The sequence below is a fragment of the Eucyclogobius newberryi genome, unplaced genomic scaffold (assembly GCF_026437365.1).
Source record: "Eucyclogobius newberryi isolate DKJ021-1_F unplaced genomic scaffold, fEucNew1.0.hap1 SCAF_2, whole genome shotgun sequence".
NCBI lineage: Eukaryota > Metazoa > Chordata > Actinopteri > Gobiiformes > Gobiidae > Eucyclogobius > Eucyclogobius newberryi.
Window position 1 is genome coordinate 23181098 of NW_027315834.1, and position 27666 is coordinate 23208763.

At 40.8% G+C, this 27666-nt stretch overlaps 3 protein-coding genes across 3 annotated transcripts; 2 read left to right on the forward strand and 1 right to left on the reverse strand.

Annotated features, from left to right (window-relative positions):
• Positions 1-503: 503 nt before the first annotated feature.
• prkaa1 (protein kinase, AMP-activated, alpha 1 catalytic subunit) lies at positions 504-17066 on the forward strand. Its single transcript, XM_072454559.1, has 9 exons — positions 504-683; positions 1370-1511; positions 4288-4381; positions 4517-4661; positions 14467-14554; positions 14620-14844; positions 14949-15447; positions 15518-15644; positions 16150-17066. Exons 1-9 carry the CDS (start codon positions 587-589, stop codon positions 16428-16430), a joined length of 1698 nt encoding a protein of 565 aa, XP_072310660.1. The 5' UTR covers positions 504-586; the 3' UTR covers positions 16431-17066.
• Positions 17067-18598: 1532 nt separating this feature from the next.
• On the forward strand, positions 18599-24745 carry ttc33 (tetratricopeptide repeat domain 33). Its single transcript, XM_072454560.1, has 4 exons — positions 18599-18899; positions 20714-20795; positions 23054-23185; positions 24275-24745. Exons 1-4 carry the CDS (start codon positions 18676-18678, stop codon positions 24644-24646), a joined length of 810 nt encoding a protein of 269 aa, XP_072310661.1. The 5' UTR covers positions 18599-18675; the 3' UTR covers positions 24647-24745.
• Positions 24746-25432: 687 nt separating this feature from the next.
• ptger4b (prostaglandin E receptor 4 (subtype EP4) b) lies at positions 25433-27666 on the reverse strand. Its single transcript, XM_072454578.1, has 2 exons — positions 26821-27666; positions 25433-26032 (listed from the first exon to the last, which is right to left on the reverse strand). Exons 1-2 carry the CDS (start codon positions 27604-27606, stop codon positions 25502-25504), a joined length of 1317 nt encoding a protein of 438 aa, XP_072310679.1. The 5' UTR covers positions 27607-27666; the 3' UTR covers positions 25433-25501.

Consider the following 27666-nt stretch of genomic DNA (forward strand, 5'->3'; position numbering starts at 1 on the left):
GGTCAAAGCGTTGTTTGCAGAAATTCGTGTTAATTTCAATACAAGTCTATCGAACATTCCAACATGGTTTTATAAAGCCGCCTAAACATTTGTAGATGAAATGGATGAAAAGCCACTGTGGTAGCGAAGCCCGTTTATTATTCTAGTGTCCAAACCAAATACACTAAGAAAAAAACTATAATGAAGAATGTTCAAGAAACGTTATTAAAGAGGGGAAAAGACACATTGCAAAAGCTCAAGTCCTTCTTAAGCCTCTTTGTTAATAGGGGCTCTGTTGCTTGCGTTATGAATCATTCTTGATCACTTGTCTGTTATGTTTGTTATATGTTTGGAGTATGAGAATGTGTTGTTGCTTGCGTTAAGAATAATTATTGATCACTTGTCTGTTATGGTTGTTATATTATGTTTGGAGTATGAGAATGTGTTGGAGAGTTCCCAGTGAACAGTGAACGCATCATAACGTAGCATACGTTTTTCACGGCCGCGCGGCTCCTCCTCGGCAGAGCGGCTGAAGTAGACGCACGTCGCCGAGCTTGGACCATCTCTGCCCGCACATAAAACCTTGCCGCAAGGCCACTGCGGGAAGATGGCGACAGAAAAAACGAAACACGAAGGAAGAGTTAAGATTGGACATTATATTCTGGGTGACACTCTCGGAGTGGGAACATTCGGGAAGGTTAAAGGTATGTTTCAACTGCGTGCTGCAAACTGAAAGATGGTGGCTACTAGCTCATTGCTAATTTAGCATTAGGAAAGCTAACTTGTTCCGCTTGAAGTTAACACACTTGTTGTCTTGTCACCTATCTTCTTAGTTAAGCAAAATATAGTGTGTACATTTTTTCCTCATAAGGGATGGATGTTAACTGTGTCAAGACTATCTTTGGTTGTTTACAACAGGATCTTTATACACTGTGTTTAGCTGACAGCCACTGCGTATTGAGCGGAATCAACGAGCCACAAGTCTCCAGGCTTTAGACCGGGAAGTGACTCTAAATCTCCGACCCGATGCCGCTGGTAACGCCAGCTAAAAGGAACGCTGGGTACAAATTAACCAAAGAGGTGTCCTCCCACCTAACTGTTCAAAGTAACCGCTCGACTTTGCTCTCTTCAAGTTTCCATTGTGCAGCACAGGATGTTGTTCACCTGAACTGATGCCCCAGGCTGTCATTAAAGAGAGGCTAAAGAGGGGCACAATGCGCTGCAAGAAGGCCTGCTTATGAGCAGATTTACATTCGTGTACCTGAAACACTGGGCACTCAACTTGTGGTTAATGTCTTTACTAATTTGCCATCATCTCTGTTCTTAAGTGTTGGCACAGGACTGTTTTGGGGAAAGAGATCTAGTGTTTTGCTTTGCCTTGTTTTTTTAGTTGGCCAACATGAACTGACCAAGCACCAAGTGGCTGTGAAGATCCTCAACAGGCAAAAGATCCGCAGTTTGGATGTTGTGGGGAAAATCCGCAGGGAGATCCAGAACCTCAAACTTTTCAGGCATCCTCACATAATTAAACTGTAAGTCCTTCATTACACTCTTCACTCTTCTGTAATCTCACATATGTGCTTTAATGCCTCTCAATGAACTATTTTTGGATTAGGACTTCTAGATAACGACTGTAGATAAGGATAATGTTGCCATAGTTGTCAAGATCTGAATTAATTGTATCATTCAAGTCTGTTCGTTTTAGAAAGTTCCCAGGCAAATTTTTTGGGCATAAATTAAAGTCAGGAATTGCTATCTCCCTAAAATAGCAGTTTCATATCATGCGCGCACAGGAATGTAAACTGTGTTTGCTTGTGCTAGAGCGATACCATCTTGGACAGTTTAAGTACAAAACACTGGGGCAGAGTCCAGACTGAACTTCACCTGCACTACACTCGACATGCAGTAATACATTATTATGAGGTTGGCTTTTTTCATATTTATGATAAATCAAATGACAAAGTTAAGTTTATTCACTGGTCATTGCTATACTATTTCAATAGTTTCAATCAATAATATTATATCAACACAAAAATAACTCTCATTTAACTTAATTAAATGTGGCATGGTATTTTGTCGCCATTGGTCAATGGCCAGTTTATTGCTTTGATTTGGGACTTTGAATTCTTTGGATTCCGAGTTGTTGTAGTCAATCATTAATTTCTGGGTCCAGGTCTTTGCTGCTGTTGTAACTCTATACACTTGAATACATAATACATCATCAATTATGGCATTTGTTACAGTATATTTGTTTTGTATGCACTATTGGAGTTTTACAGCTCATTTGCCTTGAAACGAAGCCAATGAAACAGTGAGTAAAGCCCAACTTGACGTGTTTCTGTGTTTGAACTTTTCCCTGACTTTTTTACATATTATTGGATATCAAACCACAAAACACTAATTGTTTTAAAAACAGTATCAGTTATTTATTCTCAGACAATTTACTGAGGTTCATACTGACATACTGAGGTCAGTGTTGTGGAAGTTACTCTGAAATACTAATTGTATATTACTAGTTACAATGCTAATGTAATATGTAAAAATGTAATGTTTGTATTGCAATATTGCTGTCCTAAAAATATAACACTACTTGTGTTTCTTTGGAGTTAGTTTTTTTTTTTATATAATATTATAACATTGCATTTTCCAATCATCATAGATCTGGTCATCTATGTAGATATGCATTTCAATATAGCTGTCCATGTATCATCTGATTTATACCATTAGGTTTCAAATGAGCTGTAACTGTGCCTATAGCTGGGCAATTTAACATCATTTTTCTGAGGGCCAAGGCTTCTGGGCCGGAGGGGCACAACACGCCATAATTGTAACAACATTTTGCGTCGCACAAATAATCTCCAACACTGTATCAATAAACTGATTTTATACAATAAAATATCTGCTGATAGATTCTATTTTTGTGAAAAATAACATTCAAAATGCTTTACCAACATTGTTTGGAAAAATTGCCATTCTAGTGAATCAGAATTAACTAGGACTAGACTAGTACTAACCAAGAATTAAACCAGTAAACAACATTTTGTAATATTTAGAAGATGGGTTGTGGGCCGGATTAAATTGCTTGGAGGACCTGATTTGGCCCGTGAGCCTTATGTTGAATAGTCCTGGCCTATATCCTTTGTACTGAGTTTAGACTCATGTGCCCCACAGTTTTAGAACCTTTGCTTGAAATCAACTCTATTATATTTTAGTGTCAAAACACAATTATACACTTGTAAAACTGGAGTTAGACAGCAGGCCAGGACCAGGTGCACGTTATAAATATAAATATATATATATATACAACAATAGGAAACCTCTCGATCCTCCTCTAGGACACTTTGGAGTTAGTTAGATCAGTCTGTGTACGTTTAGCCTGGTGTTTGCCTCATCGCTGCGTAATAAGCAAGGCACGGATGTTGGTGTGATATTGTGATGAGATAGAGGAAAAGGCGTGAACCGGCACAGAGCCAAGAGGCGCTAAGGACTTTTCTCCATAATCTGAGCAGTACTGGGGTGGGCTGTGTGAGTGTGTACGTAAAGGACACTGTGAGGGATGAAGACGGGTTTGACTGACGCTCTGATGGCATTTCTGCTCACACTGGCCTGAAGAAGCTCCGCTACTGCACCAGTGAAAAGTCCGTGCCAACAGCAGACCATAATAAAATGCCCCATGATTGTAACTGGTGATATATTGCCCATTCAACTCTACGTAACGTGTTATATTATTGTAATTTATTATTGTAACTCACTTACTTTAGTAGCGCGTTACTCTCGACACTGCTGATTGTGGATGGACGATGGAGTGATGTAGATGCACACAGCCTGGTACGGGCCGTGTTAGCTTGACTCCCGCTTTGAAAATGCATTGGAGCCAATGTTCCATCTAGTTCGAACCTTTAGAATGCAGACATTCTGTTTACGCACAGACACAATCTATAATGCTCAAGTGAATTAACGTTTTGAAAACCCATCAGATTTGAAGGAGTGGAAACCTACTCTTAATTTGAAGTGGATTTTGGGTTTGAGAACAAATGGATGCCACATCATTTTATGACAATGGACTGAAATCAGGGAGTCTTCCAAACTAAAGGGAGATTTGTTATGGTTTGTCCATTTTGATTGACATTGACATTTAACTTCATGTCAAAATGTTCTCCGTGTTCTTCACCGTTCGCCTGAAGCTCCTGGTGAAGCCTCAGATGATGTTCTGTATACCAGATCTGGACCTGTGCATCACTGTTTGACCCTGATTTAAAGATGTTCCTTTTATATTATCTTACAAATATTCTTGGTTGTTTTGTGCAGCTACCAGGTTATCAGCACCCCCACTGACATCTTCATGGTGATGGAGTATGTGTCCGGAGGAGAGCTCTTTGACTACATCTGTAAAAATGGAAAGGTAAAGCCTTGACAAAAGTGATATTTCTGTTACCCTAATTTATGACCAAACTGGCTCTAACACATGTGCTGTGCAGTCAGTGGTGCGACGTGCTAATGATGACTCAGAGATAATAGACTTCCTGTGTGTTGACAGTTGGATGAGAAGGAGAGCCGTCGTTTGTTCCAGCAGATCATTTCAGCTGTGGATTACTGCCACAGACACATGGTGGTGCACAGAGACCTCAAGCCCGAAAATGTTCTCCTTGACGCACACATGAATGCTAAGATTGCAGACTTCGGTGAGTATTGTGTAACATGTGAATATCAGAGGCAATTTGATTAAAATTATTTGCATATAATGGATAAATGAGACGGCATTTTTATTTTTTTTATTTTTAAATACTCTACATTCCAGTCAGCCAGTTAAACTGAGTTTGATCAGGGAGGACAATGAATGCCAATAAATACTCAAAGAAATGTCATATTTATCATATGAAATATTATCAATATTTCATATGATAAATACTACTACTATCAATAGTAGTAGTAGGCCGATTATTATTAGTATCAGTAATAATAATAATAAAAATAATAATAATGATGATAAATATAGCCGCAAGCGGCAATGATCGGCCCTCGCCACGCCGCCGCCACGCCGCAAGAGGAGGGGGCGCTAACGCGCCCCAATTGTCCTTCTATTACGCCTACTGCTGAATCTGTGACGCTGTCACATATTCTCCCCTTTGTTTTACCATCAAAAAGCAATTTTATTTTGAATTCTTGGCAAAATGTGCGACTCTTAGAATAAAAATGTGGATAACTTTTGATGGTCCACCCCTGAAGATGAGTCTCACCAAATTTCAGGTTAATATGTCTAACGCCCTAAGAGGAGTTCGTGAAAGTCTAAAGTGTAAACACGATTTCCCCATTGGAATAACATGGAAGGTTTCGGTCATCGTTACGGCAAAGCCATAACAATTATGACATGGGTCTCATTGACTTTTTTGATGGGGATGCCAAAATTGAGTTGTGTGTCAAATTTCATATAATTTCGCAAAACTAAATATTTAACCTCCATATAAAATCTGTAGGGGGCGCTGTGGCTCCAAATTAATTTATTTCACTTCAAGTAGGTTTAGAGCAAAGAGTTTAACAACTGATTCTAATTTGACGCAATTCGGACTTTATCTGCGCAAACGGCAGAAATGTTAAATTTGGGAGATTTCTGAAATTCTTGCTACAGTTTGAGGCTTTGCCGCACAGAGACCGTGACAGGTATCAATGTAATTTGGATAACTTTTGATGTCCCACTCCTCAGTAGCATTATCACCAAATTTCAGCTTTTTAGGGCCAACGCCCTGGGAGGAGTTCGTAAAAGTACGACGTTTGGAAAAACTCCGAAGTCATGTTTAGCCATTTTTGAAGCAATATGGCCGACATTTGGTTGGATGGACGGCGTTGCCGTAATAATATTTTTTACTTCTCTTGTCACCATCTACCTCTGCGCCAAATTTCATGATTCTACGATCAGATTTTTTTTGGGTCATTTCCCATCTCTCAATGCATTTTTGGTACATTTGGGGGCGCTGACGCGCCAATTTTTTAATTTTAGAAAAAGGAAATAGCCAGAATGTAGAGAGGCACGATTTTTAGAGGTGTGCTAATTTTTGTGACTTTTTGTCAATGTTCACTGGGTGAAAAATAGGGGGGTTGGTCCCGAGAAGAAGAAGAAAGAAAGAATATTAAAGCCGCAAGCGGCATCCAACGGCCCTCGCGGGCCGCCGGCCTTCCGACTCTGCGCTTTCGACTTGATAAAGATGGCGCCCTTATTGTGTGTTGAATTAAAAAAGAACTTGACAGACGGCGACACATTGGACATGGCCAATCCAGTGCAAATGAACACAAGTGTCAGTCAAATTTGCTGCGCCGCCGCACAGAGACCGTAGCCCTTAGAATATAAATATGGATAACTTTTGATGCCCCGCTTGTGTAGATGATTTTCCCCAAATATGAGCTTGATCGAGCTATTGCCCTTAGAGGAGTTTGTTAAAGTGTGAAGCGTAAATGTGAACATTTCAGAGATTTCGCTGTTTTCCCATTTCTGACATATATTTGCGGGTCCGCCACACAGAGACCGTAGCACTTAGAATCAAAATATGGATAAGTTTTGATGCCCCGCTTGTGTAGATGATATTCTCCAAATATGAACTTGATCGTTAAAGTGTGAAGCGTAAATGTGAACATTTCAAGGATTTGGCGTTTTTCCCATTTGTGACAGTATATTTGCAGCTCCACGGCACAGAGACCGTACCACTTAAAATCAAAATATGACTAACTTTTGATGCCCCGTTTGTGTAGATGATTTTCCCCAAATATGAGCTTGATCGGGCAATCGCCCTAGGAGGAGTTCGTTAAAGTGTGAAGCGTAAAAATGTGGTCATTTTAGAGATTTCGCTGTTTTCCCATTTCTGACATATATTTGCGGGTCCGCCACACAGAGACCGTAGCACTTAGAATCAAAATATGGATAAGTTTTGATGCCCCGCTTGTGTAGATGATATTCTCCAAATATGAACTTGATCGGACAATCACCCTAGGAGGAGTTCATTAAAGTGTGAAGCGTAAAAATGTGGTGATTTGAGAAATTCTACGATTTTCCCATAAGGATAACATGGGATGTTTCTGTCAACGCTACGGTTACGCCGTACAAAATATGACTTTGGCTCTCATACTTTTATGATCAGGATGGCAAATTAGAATTTTGTTCAAAATATCATGTCATTTGGAAAAACTCTATTGTTTATAGGCCACTCTGAAGGCCAAATAGTCAGAATTCTGGGAAACGTTTGCGGCTCCGTCGCACAGAGACCGTAAAAGTTATCCTTAAAATTTGGATAACTTTAGATGCCCCACTTGTCTAGAGGACGTACACCGATTTTGAGGTTGGTGGGCAAAACGCACTAGGAGGACTTCGTTAAAGTGTAAAACATAAAAAAGTGGTAATTTGAGAGATTTTGTGGTTTTCCCATAGGGATAACATGGGAGGTTTCTGTCATCGCTACGACTACGCCGTAAAAAATTAGGCATTTTTGTGATTGGCTTTTGTGATTGGGACGGCAAAGTAGAATTTTGGGTAAAGTTTAGACAATTTTGGTAAAACTAATTTTTGACCTTCAATGTTAATTTAAAGGTCACTCTGTAGGGGGCGCTATCGCGCCCATTTCAATTTTGTCAGCCTAAACTGGTCCAAACTAGAAAGTTTAACAACTGATTCAAATTTGGTCCTAATCGGACTGGTTTTGATCAAATGGGAACAATTTTTAGATCTGCAATATTCCAAAATAAGTTGTCCAACTTTGCGGCTGCGCCGCACACAGACCGTAAAAGGTATCTCAAAAAATTGGATAACTTTAGATGCCCCACTTGTCCAGAGGACGTACGCCGATTTTGAAGTCGGTGGGCAAAACGCCCTAGGAGGAGTTCGTCAAAGTTTGACGTAAACAAAATGGCTAACTCAGCTTGTTTTCATTTTCAAAGGAAGATGGCGGCCATAGGGTAAGTCTGGGGGCGTGGCCACAATAATATTTTTTTTTTGTCCTCACGAGAGGAATGCGTGTCCCGAATTTCGTAGCTTTACGACAAAGTTGACCTCGGGGCGTCTCCCATAGGCGCAATGTATTTTGACTTTTGTCGGTGGCGCTGTCGCGCCATTTTTTAACGAAAAAAAAAATGGCCCAGAAAAAATCAAATTTTTCGCCGATTCTGAATTTTGGGCAAAGTTTGGTGAGTTTTTGAGCATGTTCAGGGGGTCAAATTAGAGCTCAAAAAGCAGAAGAACAAGAAAATTTAAAGCCGCAAGCGGCATCCAACGGCCCTCGCGGGCCGCCGGCCTTCCGACTCTGCTCTCTGCATTTTACAGAGATGGCGCTAACGCAATTGTCTAAGAACTAAGACAGCGACACATTGGACATGTACAATGCTGTGCTTAACCAGTGCAAATGAACACAAATGTCGGTCAAATGTGCAGCTCCAGCGCACAGAGACCGTGACACTTGGAATAAAAATATGGATAACTTTTGATGCTCCGCTTGTGTAGATTATTTTTCCCAAATATGAGCTTGATCGAGCTATTGCCCACAGAGGAGTTCATTAAAGTGTGAAGCATAAATGTGAACATTTCAAGGATTTGGCGTTTTTCCCATTTGTGACAGTATATTTGCAGCTCCACGGCACAGAGACCGTAGCACTTAAAATCAAAATATGGATAACTTTTGATGCCCCATTTGTGTAGATGATTTCCCCAAATATGAGCTTGATCGGGCAATCGGCCTAGGAGGAGTTGGTGAAAGTGTGAAGCGTGAAAATGTGGTCATTTTGGAGATTTCGCTGTTTTCCCATTTCTGACATATATTTGCGGGTCCGCCACACAGAGACCGTAGCACTTAGAATCAAAATATGGATAAGTTTTGATGGCCCGCTTGTGTAGATGATTTTCCCCAAATATGAGCTTGATCGGACATTCGCCCTAGGAGGAGTTTGTTAAAGTGTGAAGTGTAAAAATGTGGTGATTTGAGCGATTCTACGATTTTCCCATAAGGATAACATGGGATGTTTCTGTCAACGCTACGGTTACGCCGTACAAAATATGACTTTGGCTCTCATACTTGTATGATCAGGATGGCAAATTAGAATTTAGTGCAAAATGTCATGTCATTTGGAAAAACTCTATTGTTTATAGGCCACTCTGAAGGCCAAATAGTCAGAATTCTGGGAAACGTTTGCGGCTCCGTCGCACAGAGACCGTAAAAGTTATCCTTAAAATTTGGATAACTTTAGATGCACCACTTGTCTAGAGGACGTACACCGATTTTGAGGTTGGTGGGCAAAACGCACTAGGAGGAGTTCGTTGAAGTGTAAAACATAAAAATGTGGTAATTTGAGAGATTTTGCGGTTTTCCCATAGGGATAACATGGGAGGTTTCTGTCATCGCTACGACTACGCCGTAAAAATGTAGGCATTTTTGTGATTGGCTTTTGTGATCGGGACGGCAAAATAGAATTTTGGGTAAAGTTTAGACAATTTTGGTAAAACTAATTTTTGACCTTCAATGTTAATTTAAAGGTCACTCTGTAGGGGGCGCTATCGCGGCCATTTCAATTTTGTCAGCCTAAACTGGTCCAAACTAGAAAGTTTAACAACTGATTCAAATTTGGTCCTAATCGGACTGGTTTTGATCAAATGGGAGCAATTTTTAGATCTGCAATATTCCAAAATAAGTTGTCCAACTTTGCGGCTGCGCCGCACACAGACCGTTAAAGGTATCTTAAAAAATTGAATAACTTTAGATGCCCCACTTGTCCAGAGGACGTACGCCGATTTTGAAGTCGGTGGGCAAAACGCCCTAGGAGGAGTTCGTCAAAGTTTGATGTGAACAAAATGACTAACACAGCGTATTTTCATTTTCAAAGGAAGATGGTGGCCATAGGGTAAGTCTGGGGGCGTGGCCACAATGTTTTTTTTTGTTCGTCCTCACGAGAGGAATGCGTGTCCCGAATTTTGTAGCTTTACGCCAAAGTTGACCTCGGGGCGTCTCCCATAGGCGCAATGTATTTTGACTTTTGTCGGTGGCGCTGTCGCGCCATTTTTTAACGAAAAAAAAAATGGCCCAGAAAAAATCAAATTTTTCGCCGATTCTGAATTTTGGGCAAAGTTTGGTGAGTTTTTGAGCATGTTCAGGGGGTCAAATTAGAGATCAAAAAGCAGAAGAACAAGAAAAATAAAAATAATAATATTTTTAGCAAAAACAATATAGCCGTTTCCACTATAACAACAAATTATACATCGTTTGAAAGCTCTAAGCCTTCCCCATGCCGCCATGGGGTGGAATCATCATTACGAGCGCTTACGCGCTGGTCACTCCCCATTCCGTCGGGATGCCCCGCCCACTCCCCATAGACTTCCATTGATTTGAGCAGATACAAGCATGGCCCATGCCTGCGGCATGGATTCTCGCGTACAGGACGATGCCAGGAGGGTTTTTGGAGGAATGCAGCGCTTATTTCTGTCATAGCAGGAGTAAGTATGCATGATCCATGCCTTCGGCATGGGCTAGTTCACTGTACTTGCCAGGGGCGACGGGGGTCAGACAGTTGCAACGCTGCCTTCGGCAGCGTTGCGGGAGCAATAGGCCCTCTGCCCTGCTGGGGCTCGGGCCTAAATATAGCCGCAAGCGGCAATGATCGGCCCTCGCCACGCCGCCGCCACGCCGCAAGAGGAGGGGGCGCTAACGCGCCCCAATTGTCCTTTTATTACGCCTACTGCTGAATCTGTGAAGCTGTCACATCTTCTCACTTTGTTTTACCATCAAAAAGCAATTTTATTTTGAATTCTTGGCAAAATGTGCGGCTTTGCCGCACAGACACCGTGACTCTTTGAATAAAAATGTGGATCCCTTTTGATGGTCCACCCCTGAAGATGAGCCTCACCAAATTTCAGGTTAATAGGGCTAATGCCCTGAGGGGGAGGAGTTTGTGAAAGTCTAAAGTGTAAACATGTTCTGGCGATTTCCCCATTGGAATAACAAGGGAGGTTTTGGTCATTGCTACGGCAACGCCATAACAATTATGACATGGGTCTCATTGACTTTTTTGATGGGGAGGCCAAAATTGAGTTGTGTGTCAAATTTCATAAAATTTCGCAAAACTAAACATTTAACCTCCATATAAAATCTGTAGGGGGCGCTGTGGCTCCAAATTAATTTATTTCACTTCAAGTAGGTTTAGGGCAAAGAGTTTAACAACTGATTCTAATTTGACGCAATTCGGACTTTATCTGCGCAAACGGCAGAAATTTTAAATATGGGAGATTTCTGAAATTCTAGCTACAGTTTGCGGCTTCGCCGCACAGAGACCGTGAGAGGTATCAATGTAATTTGGATAACTTTTGATGTCCCACTCCTCAGTAGCATTTTCACCAAATTTCAGCTTTTTAGGGCCAACGCCCTGGGAGGAGTTCGTAAAAGTACGACGTTTGGAAAAACTCCGAAGTCATGTTTAGCCATTTTTGAAGCAATATGGCCGACATTTGGTTGGGCGGACGGCATTGCCGTAATAAAATTTTTTACTTCTCTTGTCACCATCTACCTCTGCGCCAAATTTCATGATTCTACGATCAGATTTTTTTTGGGTCATTTCCCATCTCTCAATGCATTTTTGGTACATTTGGGGGCGCTGACGCGCCAATTTTTTTTTATTTTAGAAAAGGGAAATAGCCAGAATGTAGAGAGGCACGATTTTTAGAGGCGTGCAAATTTTTGTGACTTTTTGTCAATGTTCACTGGGTGAAAAATAGGGGGGTTGGTCCCGAGAAGAAGAAGAAAGAAAGAAAGAATAATATTCCGATGCGAAAACAATGTTTCCCATTTTTCAAATATCATAAACTATACATTTTTGGAAAGCGCTCGCGCTTTCCTACCTCATGGTGTGGGTCCCTGGTCACTGACGGGTACTTTCGATAATTTTGAGTGGGCTCCGCCCACTTTGTGTTTTTGGCCCTCTATACAGTAATAATGTTCAATTTTTGCATTACATGCTTATATGCACGGAACATGCAAGAGATGGGGAACGTATTCGTGAGCTACTTAGCGCAAATGAGTGCTTTATATGGGGATGATCCCAATGTAAAGTGCTCGTTTAGTGCGAACTTTTGCACGGGCTTCGCCCGTTTACAACGGTAATGTTCCATTTTCCTACAACTAATTAGTATGCACGGGGCGTGCATGAGTGGAGGAGTGCGTTAGTGAGTGTTTGGAAGTGGGCGAGCGCTTCGCGCTCGATTTCGTGCGCACTACGTGCGCACTTTCGCAGCCGTGCTTCGCACGGCCTTACGAGATTAATAGGCCTCTCGCCAGCTTGTGGCGCTCGGGCCTAATAATAATAATATGCTATTATAAATGGGCCCCAGTATTTCAAACTATAACAATCTGTTTTAAAATCTCTTATTTTTACAAAAATGCTGTTTGAATTTCTTTTGATCGTCTGACCCTTCCTCTTAGGATCAAAATGAGTCACTTGAGTGTTATGAATGCTTAGCCACTAAGAAGCCTTTCATCGTCAAGCAGGCTCTTGTTTGCATTGCAAAACAGGCCTGCCGTTTGTTTGTTGATCTCCTGTTCTCGAACAAATCCACAGTGTTGGATTGTGACTTAAAGTTTGGAATCACTGCAAGGTCTATTTCCCTGCTCACCACAAACACCTCCGCTCACTGCCCTTTGGTAGTTTTGCAACAGACCGGGACCAGAGCACATGGAGTACACTCAAAATCAGAGACGTGAGAATGACAGTAGTGATGCGTGGGTTGTCTTTTGGCCCGTGGGTTGTCTTTTGGCCCGTGGGTTGTCTTTTGGCCCGTGGGTTGTCTTTTGGCCCGTGGGTTGTCTTTTGGCCCGTGGGTTGTCTTTTGGCCCGTGGGTTGTCTTTTGGCCCGTGGGTTGTCTTTTGCCCCGTGGGTTGTCTTTTGCCCCGTGGGTTGTCTTTTGGCCCGTGGGTTGTCTTTTGCCCCGCGGGTTGTCTTTTGGCCCGCGGGTTGTCTTTTGGCCCGCGGGTTGTCTTTTGGCCCGCGGGTTGTCTTTTGGCCCGCGGGTTGTCTTTTGGCCCGCGGGTTGTCTTTTGGCCCGCGGTTTGTCTTTTGGCCCGCGGTTTGTCTTTTGGCCCGTGGGTTGTCTTTTGCCCCGTGGGTTGTCTTTTGCCCCGTGGGTTGTCTTTTGCCCCGTGGGTTGTCTTTTGGCCCGTGGGTTGTCTTTTGGCCCGTGGGTTGTCTTTTGCCCCGCGGGTTGTCTTTTGGCCCGCGGGTTGTCTTTTGGCCCGCGGGTTGTCTTTTGGCCCGCGGGTTGTCTTTTGGCCCGCGGGTAGGGTTTGGACTTGCCAACAAATTCTCATTTCATTGCAAGGTGGTTCAGGGCAGGCACGTCTGTGTAACTTTGTGTTTAGCCACGTAAACATTAAGTTCCTCATTTCTCCATGAATTTTGAAGCTTAACATACAGAGAACATGCCTGATTTCTCTGTGTGAGCTGATTTACCTGTGTGTGTGTGTTCCTCCTTGTCTGGCTCTGCTCCTGTGCTTGTAGGCTAATTTAGAAGTGAGCAAGAGAGTCAGTAAGGATGAGAAGGAAAGAAAGACGTGAACGGTTTATTTTTAAATGATTATTACTGGTAGTCGTGCTGTATACTCTGGCTTTTTAAACTTTGCGTGTCTCAACACAGCGGTTTCCGGTGTATGCGGTGTATGTGGTGTGGCCCAAAGGCCCATAATACTGCATGTAAATTTAGGTTGTACTTATATAGCAACAAATATAACAGCAGGCAATAATTGACAGTCTACGTGTGCATTAATGGCCAATATTATGCAAAAAGGTCTCTTGAAAAACCCCCAGCTTCAGCCCCCACCGTGATTTTTGACTATGGGCAGAACTATGCACTGTACTATTATGAAATGTGTTACTTTGCTTTTTTTTTTTGGGCCTAATTTTTCTCCATGGAACTTTTGTTTTGCGCAAAATGGAAACTGAAAGTACTTTCTACAATTGTGCAGAGCATAGCTAACTTGTTGGTAAGGGCTGTTTTTAAATTTAGCACAACAATTATTTTACAAACGGATACACTTATTTAAGGAGAGAAAGGTAATCTGTATGTAGCTTCAGTGCTCCTGTTGTTTTATCTGGTTTTCTACTACTGTTTATAAGATCATCATCTTTAAATTAAGCGCCATATACAAATTAATTATTTAGCAAATATTTATGTTTACATTTTCATTAGACTCTAAAAGCTCTACCACATTTTAGTTGTGTTCCGGGCTCTTACAGAAGAAAATGTAATTACCGGTACTTTTCTTTTTGCCACTCATTGCAAAAATTCCGAATGTTGTGATGTTGCTGTGTCACAACCAGTTTACCTGAAACAAGACGAGACACGCCTACATCCCCTATAAATGTGTGTATGTGCTGTGCCATGCCATGTCTCAGTGGCTTTGGCTAAAAAGATTGCAGTCTGTGGATTATTACATTAAGTATCTCTGTGTAATGCAGTCCATTTGTATTATTTTCAGGGCTGTCAAACATGATGTCAGATGGAGAATTTCTGCGAACAAGTTGTGGTTCTCCAAACTATGCTGCTCCTGAGGTCATATCAGGAAGGTATTGTGTTTCATTTGAAGTTCATTTGTAATATGTACATGTGTTCTGATGATTTCTGTCTCCAGATTGTATGCTGGACCAGAGGTGGATATCTGGAGCAGCGGGGTCATTCTCTATGCTTTGCTTTGTGGCACTCTTCCTTTTGACGATGACCATGTGCCAACACTTTTTAAAAAGATTTGTGATGGGATCTTCTTCACGCCGCAGTATTTGAACCCCTCGGTCATCAGTTTGCTCAAACACATGCTGCAGATCGACCCCATGAAAAGGGCCACAATCAAAGAAATTCGGTGCGTATGTTTAAAAAGTAATTCTCGGCTCCAGCGCGCACTAGATTTTGTTCTGTTTACTTCACGACCTCAGATTTGTGACATAACGTTTACATTTCCCACAGGGAGGACGAGTGGTTCAAGCAGGATTTACCAAAGTACCTGTTCCCGGAGGATCCTTCCTATAGCAACAACCTCATTGACGATGAAGCCTTAAAGGAAGTGTGTGAGAAGTTTGAGTGCACAGAGGAGGAAGTTCTGTCCTGTTTGTATAGCCGGAACCATCAGGACCCACTTGCTGTTGCGTACCATCTCATCATTGACAATCGTCGCATAATGAACGAAGCCAAGGATTTCTACCTTGCCTCGAGCCCCCCCGACACCTTCCTGGATGATCAGCACTTTGGCGTGGTCATAAAGCCTCACCCGGAGCGCGTGCCCTTCCTCTTAGCAGAAACGCCCACGAGGCCTCGCCACACTTTGGACGAACTGAACCCGCAGAAGTCGAAACACCAGGGTGTCCGGAGAGCCAAGTGGCACCTGGGCATTCGCAGCCAAAGTAGACCCAATGACATCATGACTGAAGTGTGCCGTGCCATGAAACAGCTGGACTATGAGTGGAAAGTAAGGGACACGAACAATCACCAGATGAAAGTAAAAGAAAAATGTAATATCTATTTCTTCTTTTCATTAGGTTGTGAATCCATTTTATTTACGTGTGAGAAGAAAAAATCCAGTTACGGGGATGCAAACCAAGATGAGCTTGCAGCTTTACCAGGTGGACAGCAGAACCTACCTCCTCGACTTTCGTAGCATAGACGGTAAGATAAAAAGTAATGATATAACTTTTGCAAATGTAAAAAACTTTCATGGCGTTCAGATTCATCTTCGATTTGAATGGATACTCATTCATTATGCAGCGATTTGCATTTTTAATTCTGGGCAGTAAATAAATAATGCAGATCTCGTCATTATTATTAACTTAAGGAGACCATAAGGAGAGGTACATATCTTAAACGCATCAAAAACACAACCACAGTCATGTCACCATTTTTAATATGGAAGGACCAAAAGGAAGGGAAGTATAAATGATGAGAATGGCACAAGATGTCTCGTCTGAAGAGTGCAATAAACATAATAATTTGGTGCTACGACTGCTTTTATGGTAATAATTCTTCAAAGTAAAGTTATGATATAACAATTTTGAGTTTAAAAATGTGCCTCTTGTCCTACTCCTAATAGCAAAACATGAAACGGTTCAATGTGAAATGTTGTATCTGATAAAATGAGCTATGTGCAAAATCCCTTGTTAACTGTCACCTGCAGATGATATGTTGGAATCAAAATCTGGAACTGCTACCCCTCATCGGTCGGGCTCGGTGGGCAACTACCGCACCACTCTGAAGACTGATGCAGACGCGGCAGACTCCCCTGGCACGTCCAGCACTGTGCACCCGCCAAAGGTGGCAGAGGGCTCTTTAGCATCATCACTGACTTCATCCACTGACTCCACAGGAGCAGACAATGTGACTTTACCTCGACCTGGAAGCCACACCATAGAGTTCTTTGAGATGTGTGCTAATCTTATTAAACTACTTGCACGATAGCTCGCAAAACCTATTGCTAGCATTTTCCTATTAGTGTCTTTACAGCAATAAGCATGCAACCAATTAATGGCTCAGCTCATCCTGGCCAAGGATGAGGAAATTGCGCTCACAGGAATGTAACAACATTCTGTCATATGAACAACAAGCTTAATATAAGCTCAGACTGTTTTTTGTGACCAGTTTCCAACTGTTCACAAATTTACACTGAATCTGCTGCACTGTAGCCAGTGAGCAACATCAAGTGCTGTCAGCAGAGAGAGAGTTTACAAAAGAGATTTGGAAATGAGGCAGTAGATGTATAGGATACATGAAGCACTTTTGCACAAATGTTTTATTTCCTGCTGCTCTTGTTATTTTGTCTCAGTGGAGATCAGAGTAGTGATGCAGTTGTGTTGGGGCGCTGTCGGGGTAAGTCGAGAGTTACCCATCAAACTCTTGGACTTTACAGACTCGCAGATGCCCCTGTATTTCGTGTGTTGGGGACAAAAGAATGCTTGCATCACTTTTGTTTCTCTTTTGTAAATTGAGCTATCATGCTACATTTCCATCATGTCCTATTTGTAAAATGTCTGTCCCTTAAATTTTTCTATATAAAAACATGGATATATTTATCAGTGCGTGCATTGGTTCCATTGGGTGATATACTTTTTTCCCTACATTTATATCTATTGCTGGATAATGTGTACTATCCTTTTTACTGTGTTTTTAATCAATATTTTGTTTCTGTCAATCACATTGTTTTAATTGAATAATTTTTCTGTCTTTCTCATTGAATTTTAGACATGAGACATTATCTTCTAGGCTTACACACCTTTCAACAATTAAATCAGTAAAAGCGTAAAACCAACAATTTTTTAAGATTGTAAAATGTGTCTTTATGTTGACTGTGCGGTAATTATAACAGAAACACTGGCAAGGCCCCCCGAAACCTGTCGAGCAGCAATAATAATTTGTCCTATTCCTCTTCATTATTGTGGTTTACTGAAGGCAAGCTTGAAGTCATGCAATCCATTTTTTTGTTGAGCTTAGAGAAAGTACATCAATTGACAGAGTTTTCAAGTGGTTAAGATTTAGGTCGATATGTAACAACAATGCTTTTCTAAGAACTGACGTGTCTCTTTACATTATACCTGAATTCCTATGTTAAATACAGAGGCATTGGTCTTCATGGAGGTGTAAAGGGTTTATTGCTAATTTTACCTCTAAAGTAAATACTTACCATGATTGGTTATTTTGTTACATTACACAAATAACCTTCTTAGTCTTGGTGTAGTGTAGAATCTAGTTTTTGTTTTTTTCAGTTTTCTTAGAATAAAAAGTTGGAGCTGAAAGCCGTTGCTCTTGCCTTAGAAAGCACACAATTATATTTGCGTTATTATTGTACGGTTGGGCATTGACTCTTGACTACTATTTCACTAAAACAAAATTAAATATTTTGGATAATGTATTGTTTGTAAACCATAAAAACAATGGGAACAATAACTGATCATGAATGTCTGACATTTTAAGTTAACAGAATTGTGTAAGTTTACTTGATCTATTACTAAAGGGACCTAATATGATTGTCCAGTGTAAATTTAAAGCAACAGTGTTGATTAAATTTGTAATCGCAATGCCTAATAAACTTACAACATATTTTGCTTCATGTCGTTTCTCCCCAGAAATAATAAAAACATTAAATTGATGTGGCTTGGATCATGTAACTAACCAAACTAAAATGAAAATGGCTAAAAAAGCAATGTCAAAACAAACCGAGTAAAAACTGGTTGGGATGATAATATAATAGATATAAGCCCTTAAATATCATGGATCTATTTTACATATATATATATATATATACATACATATATATATATATATGTGTATGTATATATATTTATATTATTTATTTTTTTAAGTAAACGTTAAATATGCACTATACCTTTAAGGGTGGTTGTAAACAAGTCCACTACTTCCGGGTCACAATCTTCGCTAAAGCTGTCTAGCTCATGATAGTTTAGATCAGATTATATTGTGCATTACAATGTTATGCACCTCTGATTGAAGTGAAAATTTCAGCTTTTACTTAAATTTGTAACGAATTGAATAATATACATTAGCCTGTGGTTTGTTTGGTTGTTTTTTTGTTTGTGTGTTTGTTTATTCGTCTTAGCTCCGTTAATCAGGCTGAGTGGTACAAATTAACCTAGACTTAGCAGATAAACTCCTATTTTTGGTATTTAAACAAGTTAAAATTGAATACAAGATGGCGTCTTTCGGGTGGAAGAGGAAAGCTGGGGAGAAGGTGTCCAAAGCAGTGCTGCAGCAGTTTGAAGACGAGCCTGAGAAAGCTGCAGGAGCAAAGACACAGTCCGAGGAGGTGGACTGGCTGCACGCGATCAAGAGACGCAAAGAGGCTCTGCTGGAGGACTGCGCCTCCAGGAGCCAAAGACTGAAGGACGAGGGTTCTCTGCTCGCAGAAGAAGGAAGGTAAATGTGCTTTTAACATGTGTAAACTATAGAGACTGTAAACAAGCCACCCAGATATGGTCGTTAGCATCACCAATGATCAAAACAAGAAATAAGTCAATAATGCATTCAATTGGGAATCAATTGTACACATTTCTATCCACAAGAGGGTGCTAAAACTCTTATTTTCAACCAGTTTGATCTCAATTTATGGTGCAGCATCGTTTGAGCTAAATATGTGTCTTGATTATGACTTGACATTGTTTACAGTGGCTGTGTACAGAGTTTGGGACCGAACTGGTCATCAAAGATCCACAGAGAGTTCCAGGAGTTCCTTAAAGTTTGGGGACCGGTCCTTTTTTGTATAAATGAGTGAATTTCATCCAAAGAGTATATTGTATAAGCAGCATTTTGTGGCTGTGCAGATGATGATAAAGTATTTTAGTTCGTATCAGCCAGGAAGTAAGAGCTTAAAGCAGCGCTCCGATTGGCTGTGCTTGGGTGGTCCACCCCAGCTTCACTTTGCCGCCTGAAAAAGCTGTTCAAAAGCCGTGCACGCCCCTGAAAATGAATGAATGTGAACACAAAGGATTTGTGAGCACTATGGATGAGTTAGATATCTTTAAATACCTATTTCATCCTTTCACGGTTTGAAAATTAGGTTCCCCAGCTTTAAATGAGATCCAAACAGGCTTGTAGGAATGGCATGATAATCAGTTTTGTCTATATTTAATTAATGTTCTATAACGTACTTATTAATCACAAAACCATTATACGTGTGAGGTTTCAAAGGCCGTTAGGATGTTGATGATGTTTAGTAAAATGTAACTTTGGTGATGTTCCTTGAGCCAATAAAAGCCCTTAATAACCACTCAGTTGTTCTCCATTCCCAGTCACATGGTCATGACCCTTAGTCACCACCTATAAAAGTGGATTTTGCTGAGGAAATGATGTCTTGCTGCTTCATAATGGCTGCTGAGAGATTTGAGACGTGTCTGGTAAAGCAGGACAGAGTAGACCTCTCCCTCTAATGTGATTCACCCCTTGTTTTCAGATCCATTCATTTGAACTGCTCTTGATGTAAGAAAGACTCAGCACTTGTGATTTCAACCACTAATAGAACAGCTTGTTCAATTCGCTCATAAGTGTCCGACTTTTTTCTTTTTAATATGCATTTTTTTTAACTGTTTTTTTGAAGGAGCCGTAAACTAAAGTCAATGTGGGAAATTTGGCAGAAATAATACTGTAAAGTGCTCTTGTTTGAAAGATTACTCTGCATTTTAATGTATTTTTTATTATCGGATATATACTCAATATTCTAATTTTCTAATGCTCCAAAACAACCAATGGGAGATTACTCATATCTGATAGTGTAAGAATAACCGTGTGAAAATCACTGGAAAATGTATTTTATGATGATTGTTGTTACATGTTGCCCAACTTCCTGATTGATTTTTTTCCTCAACTGTGAAAATGGATTACAACACCGGGTAGTTCCTTTTTCACTTCGACCTAAGTAGATGTGTATTAAGAAGGGTTAGACAACATAAAACCACACATTTCTGTTTTTGAAATACAGTTTAATGTCTTTGTCAGTCCTAGCTGTAGTGCCAAACCCAAATCTGACCTCAGTTTGAATCACAAATGGAAATATGAAACCATGTTTAACCAGATATAGTGGAACATTGTGAAAGAGAGTGTACATTAAAGGCTCTGTAAATATTAAATCTGAGTCAGACGGACTAAACCCAAACATTTGATGTTCAGTATGCAGCTTTATTTGGTAAGTAATATCCTCATAACTCTTATTTACATATAATTCAATGTATTTTCAGGCATTGGGAGGCCGTTAAGAAGTGGGACAAAGCAATACAGCTCACACCAGAAAATCCATCATTATATGAGATGAAATCGCAGGTGAATACTAATTATTTTGAATACTAATTATTTTGAATACTTATTATTTTGAATATAATTAACCAACAGGGCAAAAGCTTTTAGTAGGAATAAATAGGAAACTATCAAAATGCTTAGCCTAGTAATATGGTCTGGTTTATGTCTAACTCACAAGATATTTATAGAGACGGTTTTTCTTTCCTGTTCTGTGATTGTCATTTACTTACCAAATTGTTTGATAAAGCTTATCAGAACTCCGCCACTTGTTTCAGACCGCCTCTGGACCATTTCCCACTTCCTCACACTTACACAGGCATCCACAATTAGTAGACTGATGTATTTATTTACTAGTACTAATACAATAAAATATATTCTTAGGGTCCAAAGTAGTCAGATTACATATAGAACTGTAGGCCTAATTTAATATAAAAGTCCATTATGAGACATTTGAGAAGGAAGCCATTAGAGTCCCATGCACGGGAAGGACCCAGAAAGTTGCTATGCACAAACAAAGCAAACAAATGTAATTTCACTCAATATCTGCTCTAATGCACTTCACAGCCAATATTGTGACATCATTACTCCCATTGATTAGTAGATAATGTGATATTGTTATTACAGGTCCAGATGGCCGCAGTGGTCCCACAATGACTGCTTACTTCCCCTCAGCACTTTCTTAACCACGTGCTACATAATCAGTTTCTGCATGATAGGCTACGGTTTGCTCTGTCAGCCTGTGTTTCCGCCACACTCTGATGTTCGTCCTATGGCACATCACCACATCCTGGTTATGTTTGTCTCAGTCCTCACTGACCCTTTGACTCTATGTCAGGCAGCAACACACCAGACTGGACTGAGCTGGTTTAGATTGAAACAAACCTGAGTTCCAAGCAGCAGGTTTAGTGCAAACTGCTCTCCCACAACAGTGTGCATCTGTTACCCACCATAAACTATATCAAATTTAACCCTAATCCTAACATTTAATGTGAGAAGAAACATCAAGATACTATAACGATTCTTGACACACAACAAATGCATATACACGGTTAGAAAACAAGTATTTTCTTTAATTCTAATACTATAGTAGAAAAAGCTTCAGTTGTAGTCATCTGGACTCAGTTTGAAAAAATAGACGTTTCGACTCTCATCCAAGAGTCATTGTCAATAAAAGAATTTAGGTCGAGAACTCCGATATTAATACTGTTCTGTGGTAAGACCCGCCCATTGGGAGGAGCCTTCCTGAAGTAGAAAGAGTTGTTGGTTTCAACAGAAACTCCCCCTTGTATCTACCGAGCTAGCCTATTCAGAATCTTAATGGGCTATTAGAATCCTCTTTGTCTTTGTGAGACCCTGGCTCAACCACCCTGAGTACCTGATTAGCATCTAAATGTCCTCTACCTTTCCAGGGGTTCAGTAACCCATTATAAATAACAGGAAGATTAAACCTTAGCCCTCCATTTCTGTTTAAAGAAGGTCTTTCTTTTTTAACAAAAATAGCTTCCTTGACTCCTCTTTCAAACCATCTTTTCTCCCTGCTTAAAACCTTCACCTCACCGTCTTCAAACGAGTGATTAGAGGCTTCAAGGTGGAGATGCACGGCACTCTGTGGTCCTGAACCACAGCCGTGCATCTCCACCTTGAAGCCTCTAATCACTTACCACAGAACAGTATTAATATCGGAGTTCTCGATCTAAATTCTTTTATTGACAATGACTCTTGGATGAGAGTCGAAACGTCTATTTTTTCAAACTGAGTCCAGATGACTACAACTGAAGCTTTTTTTACTATGGAACACGCCTGGACGAATGAGGGATTACACCGACTTAATTCTAATACGTTACTGTTCCAATAGTATATGGCCAGCTTCATGAAATCAAACTTTTTGAATGCAAAAGTCGTTATTGTGATATAAAAATCACTATATATTTTGGGAGTACAGTTTGTTTTTGCTTCTAAAATATTCACATTTATTATTATTATATTGTGACCTCAATCATTATGACGATGATGTTGATTAACCAAATAATCTTAATAAAGAATACATTTCTTCCTTGCAGCAACAGGGATTTTATTTGCATTCGGCTTGTGTGCGAGAGATTTCTTCTTTTTTAAGTTTGACAAACTGCGCGCTCTCCTTCTCTTACGCACCTGTTCCATTTTGGATGGGCGAATTTTTAATTTATTAGCAATAGGAGCAGCAAATAAACAGCAAATAAATGGTTAAAAATGGCTGCAAGCTGGTAGATGATTTACTGTGATGACTTTTCTTTCTACCACAGGTTTTGACGATTCTCCATGAGGTCTTTCCAGCTGTGAAGGCTGCGGAGATGGCTGTGCAGCTCCGCCCGCTTATGTGGGAGGCCTGGCAGACTTTGGGTCGAGCCCAACTTAATCTGGGAGAAGTGGATTTGGTAATTAGCTTCTGATTCTCTTGTAAAACTGTTTAATATGTGCAATGTAATACAGAACACACACTTTTAATGCAATAAATATCAAGACAATTGAGATGCTTTTTTAGTTTTGTTGAGCTATTTGCATGTAAACAAATCAAAGGTCTCGGCTATCAATGGTTTGAATACACTACACTTAAATCTGTTTTTGCTATCTCTCCGAAGCTATTGTAAATCAGATATGTTTGTTTACTTTCTTTGAACACATCTTGCTTGTGTAGAAATGTGTCTTGGGCTTTAGTGGTTGTTTAAATTGCCAAATGGCACGTCCAGACCTGACTGAATGAATACTTGATGATAGTTACACAACCTGTCTTAAACCCTAAACGCAAAAATCCTTTAACTATCGCCGGTGTGTATAGAAGGTCCCAGAGCGGCAGACCTGTTCTTCAGGACCAATACTAACAATGGGGAGTGCTGAAAGTTGATGTAGACACAAATATAGACACACCTCCTGGTATAATGACGGTATTCTCACAGTATAAAAAAATGCACGTCTATTTTTAGCAAAACTTGTTCCGTCGTGTCCAAGAGCTTTGTGTGCATCGACATGTTAGAGCTGCGCTTGTTTGTACAAATGGCATAGTAGTCATTTTACATTTTTTCACAAGTCAGCATTTGATTCTCCTATTCATCTTTGTCGAATTTCAAGGAAACATTGAAGGGAAAGCACCCAATGAAATATGATTTAATAGCATTCCGACTACTTATAGGATATATCAGATTGTCAACGTCAGCAAACTATGTATTTATTTAATTTTTCAAGTTATAACCATGGCTGGTCGTGAAACCTGGATTAGAGCTAGTAATGTCCATATTTTGTTTCAGAAGTTTCATGAGCTAATTATCAACTGTTTTATGACCAGCGTCTAAAGAGTGTCAGTCTGCTGTATGGTTTTCTCTGTATTTACTGTCAAATTAACTTCCATATTGATTTTCTAGTGCAATGTCAGCAGAAGTCTATTGATGTGTCTATAATTAAACATAAATCATGCTTTAGGAGGAACCACTGGCATGGCAAAATGTATTTTCTGTTATTCTCTCTTTCAGGCTGTCAGGTCCTTTCAGACTGCTATTCACCTTTGCCCATCAGAAGTCTCCCTCTGGCAAGAAGACTTGCAGTGGGCTTGCAGATTACAAAAGCAACATTTAGCCACAAAGGAGAAGAGTCAGGAGGAGGCGGAGACTAAAAGACAGATTTTGAATGCGCCTGAGTTGGAGCAGGACTTTGATTTTGAGTCAGAGGAGGTTGTAGCGGCCTGCGAGGCTGTGGCCCAGCGACAGAGCCATTATGAGGAGCTGAAAAGAACAGCACTGGTCATCGACTCAGAGGGAAATATACAGAATGTGCTGGCTGAGGCGGGAGGCTCAGAGAGTGCAACCATTTCAAATGAACTATATGTAAAAGTGAGAGGACTTTGAACTGAATGAAAGTTCAAGACTAATATTAAAACAATTGTTTCATGTCAAGATATGTAAAACTACTGTATAAATGACTCTAATAAATAAATCTCAGACTTATTCTTGAGGGTAAATTTGATACACTCCTTGTCTGATCATGGGGGATTAAATCTGCGTAACAGGAAGGCCTGGGTACATCTAACAAATGTTGGTGTACAGTATAAGGACAGATGAAATTACATCATTAATATATATCATTGTATTAATCATATGACTGACATTGTAAAAGTTGAAAAGATGTTGAATAATTTGGCATGAACCTTTTCTCTTTGATTTAACATCAATTTCATTTTCTGCTTTTGTTTGTCATTGAAAATCAAAGTAATGTGCTATTCTTAAACATTTTTGCAGATTGCTTTTTAAAGTGTAAACATTATGTCACTGAACACAGGCTTCACAGTAATACTATGTACTTCAACATGGCATACCTTTTAATCCTTCCTACTTTACTGTGATCACTGAATTGAGATCTATAAAAATGACACTTGGAACAAAATTTAAGACAAAACATACTTTATTTACTCTCTTTAACTGTCAACTGGGTTACAGGTTTTGGTAAACTACTAAATGTAGGATTATGTAACTCCAGACTAAAAGTTAAAACCAGAACAATTGGCTATTCATTTTTCTTTTTTATTATGTCTTTTGAAAAAAATGATTAAAAAAACTGGCGTACAGGCTCAAAGACCTTCTCACTGAGAAGAAACACTGTTTAACTTAAACAAGATACTTACAATGTTCCGCAGTATTAGGTTTTACAAGAAGCATCATGCAACTAGAGGCACTAAACCCCCTCATGGTCATGATGACTGAGTGCTAGATGCACTTTTCCTGGATGTTGTTGGACTCGTCAGTAAAGGTGACGTACAGTGCAGGGTTGACAGGAACTTCCTTCATGTGGAACGTATCCTCTGTGTCCACATGTAAAAGGCCCCTCCGAAGCCCTTTGGGCTCCTGTACAGTACTTGAGTCTGTGGCTGATGGGGACTCTGTGGTCCCCATAGAGCATGACTGTAGAGATGTCCTCTCCAGAGTGTGCAGGCACATCTGTGACGTGCTGACGAACTCCCCTAGATCACGGGTCACTAGAGATGGAGAGTCACGGGATATAATGGAGGAAGAGAGGGCTCCATCTGCACAGCGAAACTGACCACCTCGTCTCCGGCCACGGACCCCCATTTTACAGAAAACACACTTGATTTTCTCCATGAGCTTGAGCACTACAGTCTTCCGCAGCAGTATGTAGACCCAGGGATCTAGAATAGGATTGATGGAGGCCATGCGCACAGCCAGGAGGTCAAAGTAAGGATTCTCTTTCTGATGAATCTGGTTTACAAAGATCCGTAACTAGTGAAATTAAAAAAAAAAGAAAAGATACAATACATACATTAAATCATGTTCATTACATTGATGCAGGTATGCATAATTTCAAGATCTTAAAAACCTACATCTAATAAACTTCTTATAGCCCTCATGCTTAAAGTGGCACTAAGTAACTTTTCTGGAGGAACAACCACCAACTGCTTTGACCAGAATGTTCCACAATACAGCATTAAGCATTTCTATCTCTATAGAAACAGTCCAAGTTAGAGATCATGTTGTTGTACATCAGCTTTATAAGGTCATATCTTAAAGGTGGTATGGACGATTTTTTTTCAGCAATTTTTTTATCATATTTCCTCGTGGCGTGGATAAATCATTTGTCCTGCCACGTTTCAATCATAAAACGCACCTATCGCTCACCTGCAGCCGCGTGCGGCTCGTCCCCACGTTTCTGCGTGCCTAAGCGCATGGATCTATCATAATATAGTTCCCTCAGTGTACGGGGCAAAATGAAGACGGAGAAAGACAGTTCGAGCTGACGCAGAAGTGGACAGAAATCTACGGCAGACGAGCGATGCGATGCGCTATGTTGCGCTAATAAACAAACACACGTGTGTGTTGTATCAGTCCGCACGGGGGAGTGCGCATGCGCACTTCCGCCTGCGTTCTCAAATCGCCGAAAAAGCGTTCATACCGCCTTTAAGGACTTTTGCCAAGTAAATATATATTATATTTCGGTTCGAATTGTTTAACTTTTTGTGCACCCATTACCTATCAATCTGAGGTCAGAGACAGTGTCCTTCTGAACTCACCACCAAAGGAATGGAGCAGATCAACACCACAGCAGACGTGGCTATGAGGAGGATGACCATCTGTATCTCAGCTCCGGCCAGGCGCCGAAAGCTTCGTCTGCCGCTCCTCATCTCAGACGTGCGCCTCGTGTCTGCGCCGCCGAGAGACGTGCGCCGGATGAAGCGCCTGTGCATCACGATGAGCGCTCCACACACCAGCACGTTACAGATGACGGTGGCCAGCACTATCACCGAGTTTAAACCTGCGTAGAACAAGTTGTAAGCCGCAGTGGAAGTGTGATTACTGTGCCAGTCTATGAAGCACCATGTGCCCGGTCCCTGCAGCTTGACCTGCCCCAGGCCCAGACTGGGCTGAGCGCACACGAGCGCACTGAACACGTAAATGGCAAAAAGAGTGACCGCAGCCAGTTTCTGGTTGACATATTGGTTGTAGTATAATGCGTGGTTGATGGCCAGGAACCGCTCCACAGACATGGCAAACACGATGGCCAGCTGCACCAAGAAGAAGAAGAGCAGTATGAAGGCGTAATATTGACATAAAGGCTCCTTTCCAGGCCACGCGCCCTTCATGTAAGTGGCAATGGTCACGGGGCTGACCAGCAGCGTGCCCAGCAGGTCAGTGACGGCCAAGCCACACACCAACGTGTAGAAAGTCGTCTCCTTCTGCTCTTTACGCGAAATGCGGAGCACAACGATGGCGATGACGTTGCCCACCACCCCGAAGATGAACATTATGGATGGGATAGTGGGCGGCTGGGACATGCTCGGTGCTTCCGTAGAGTTCATGATTTCAGATGCTCCAAAGTTTTCAGCTTAACTCATACTCAGAGTCTTCTCCATGTCGCT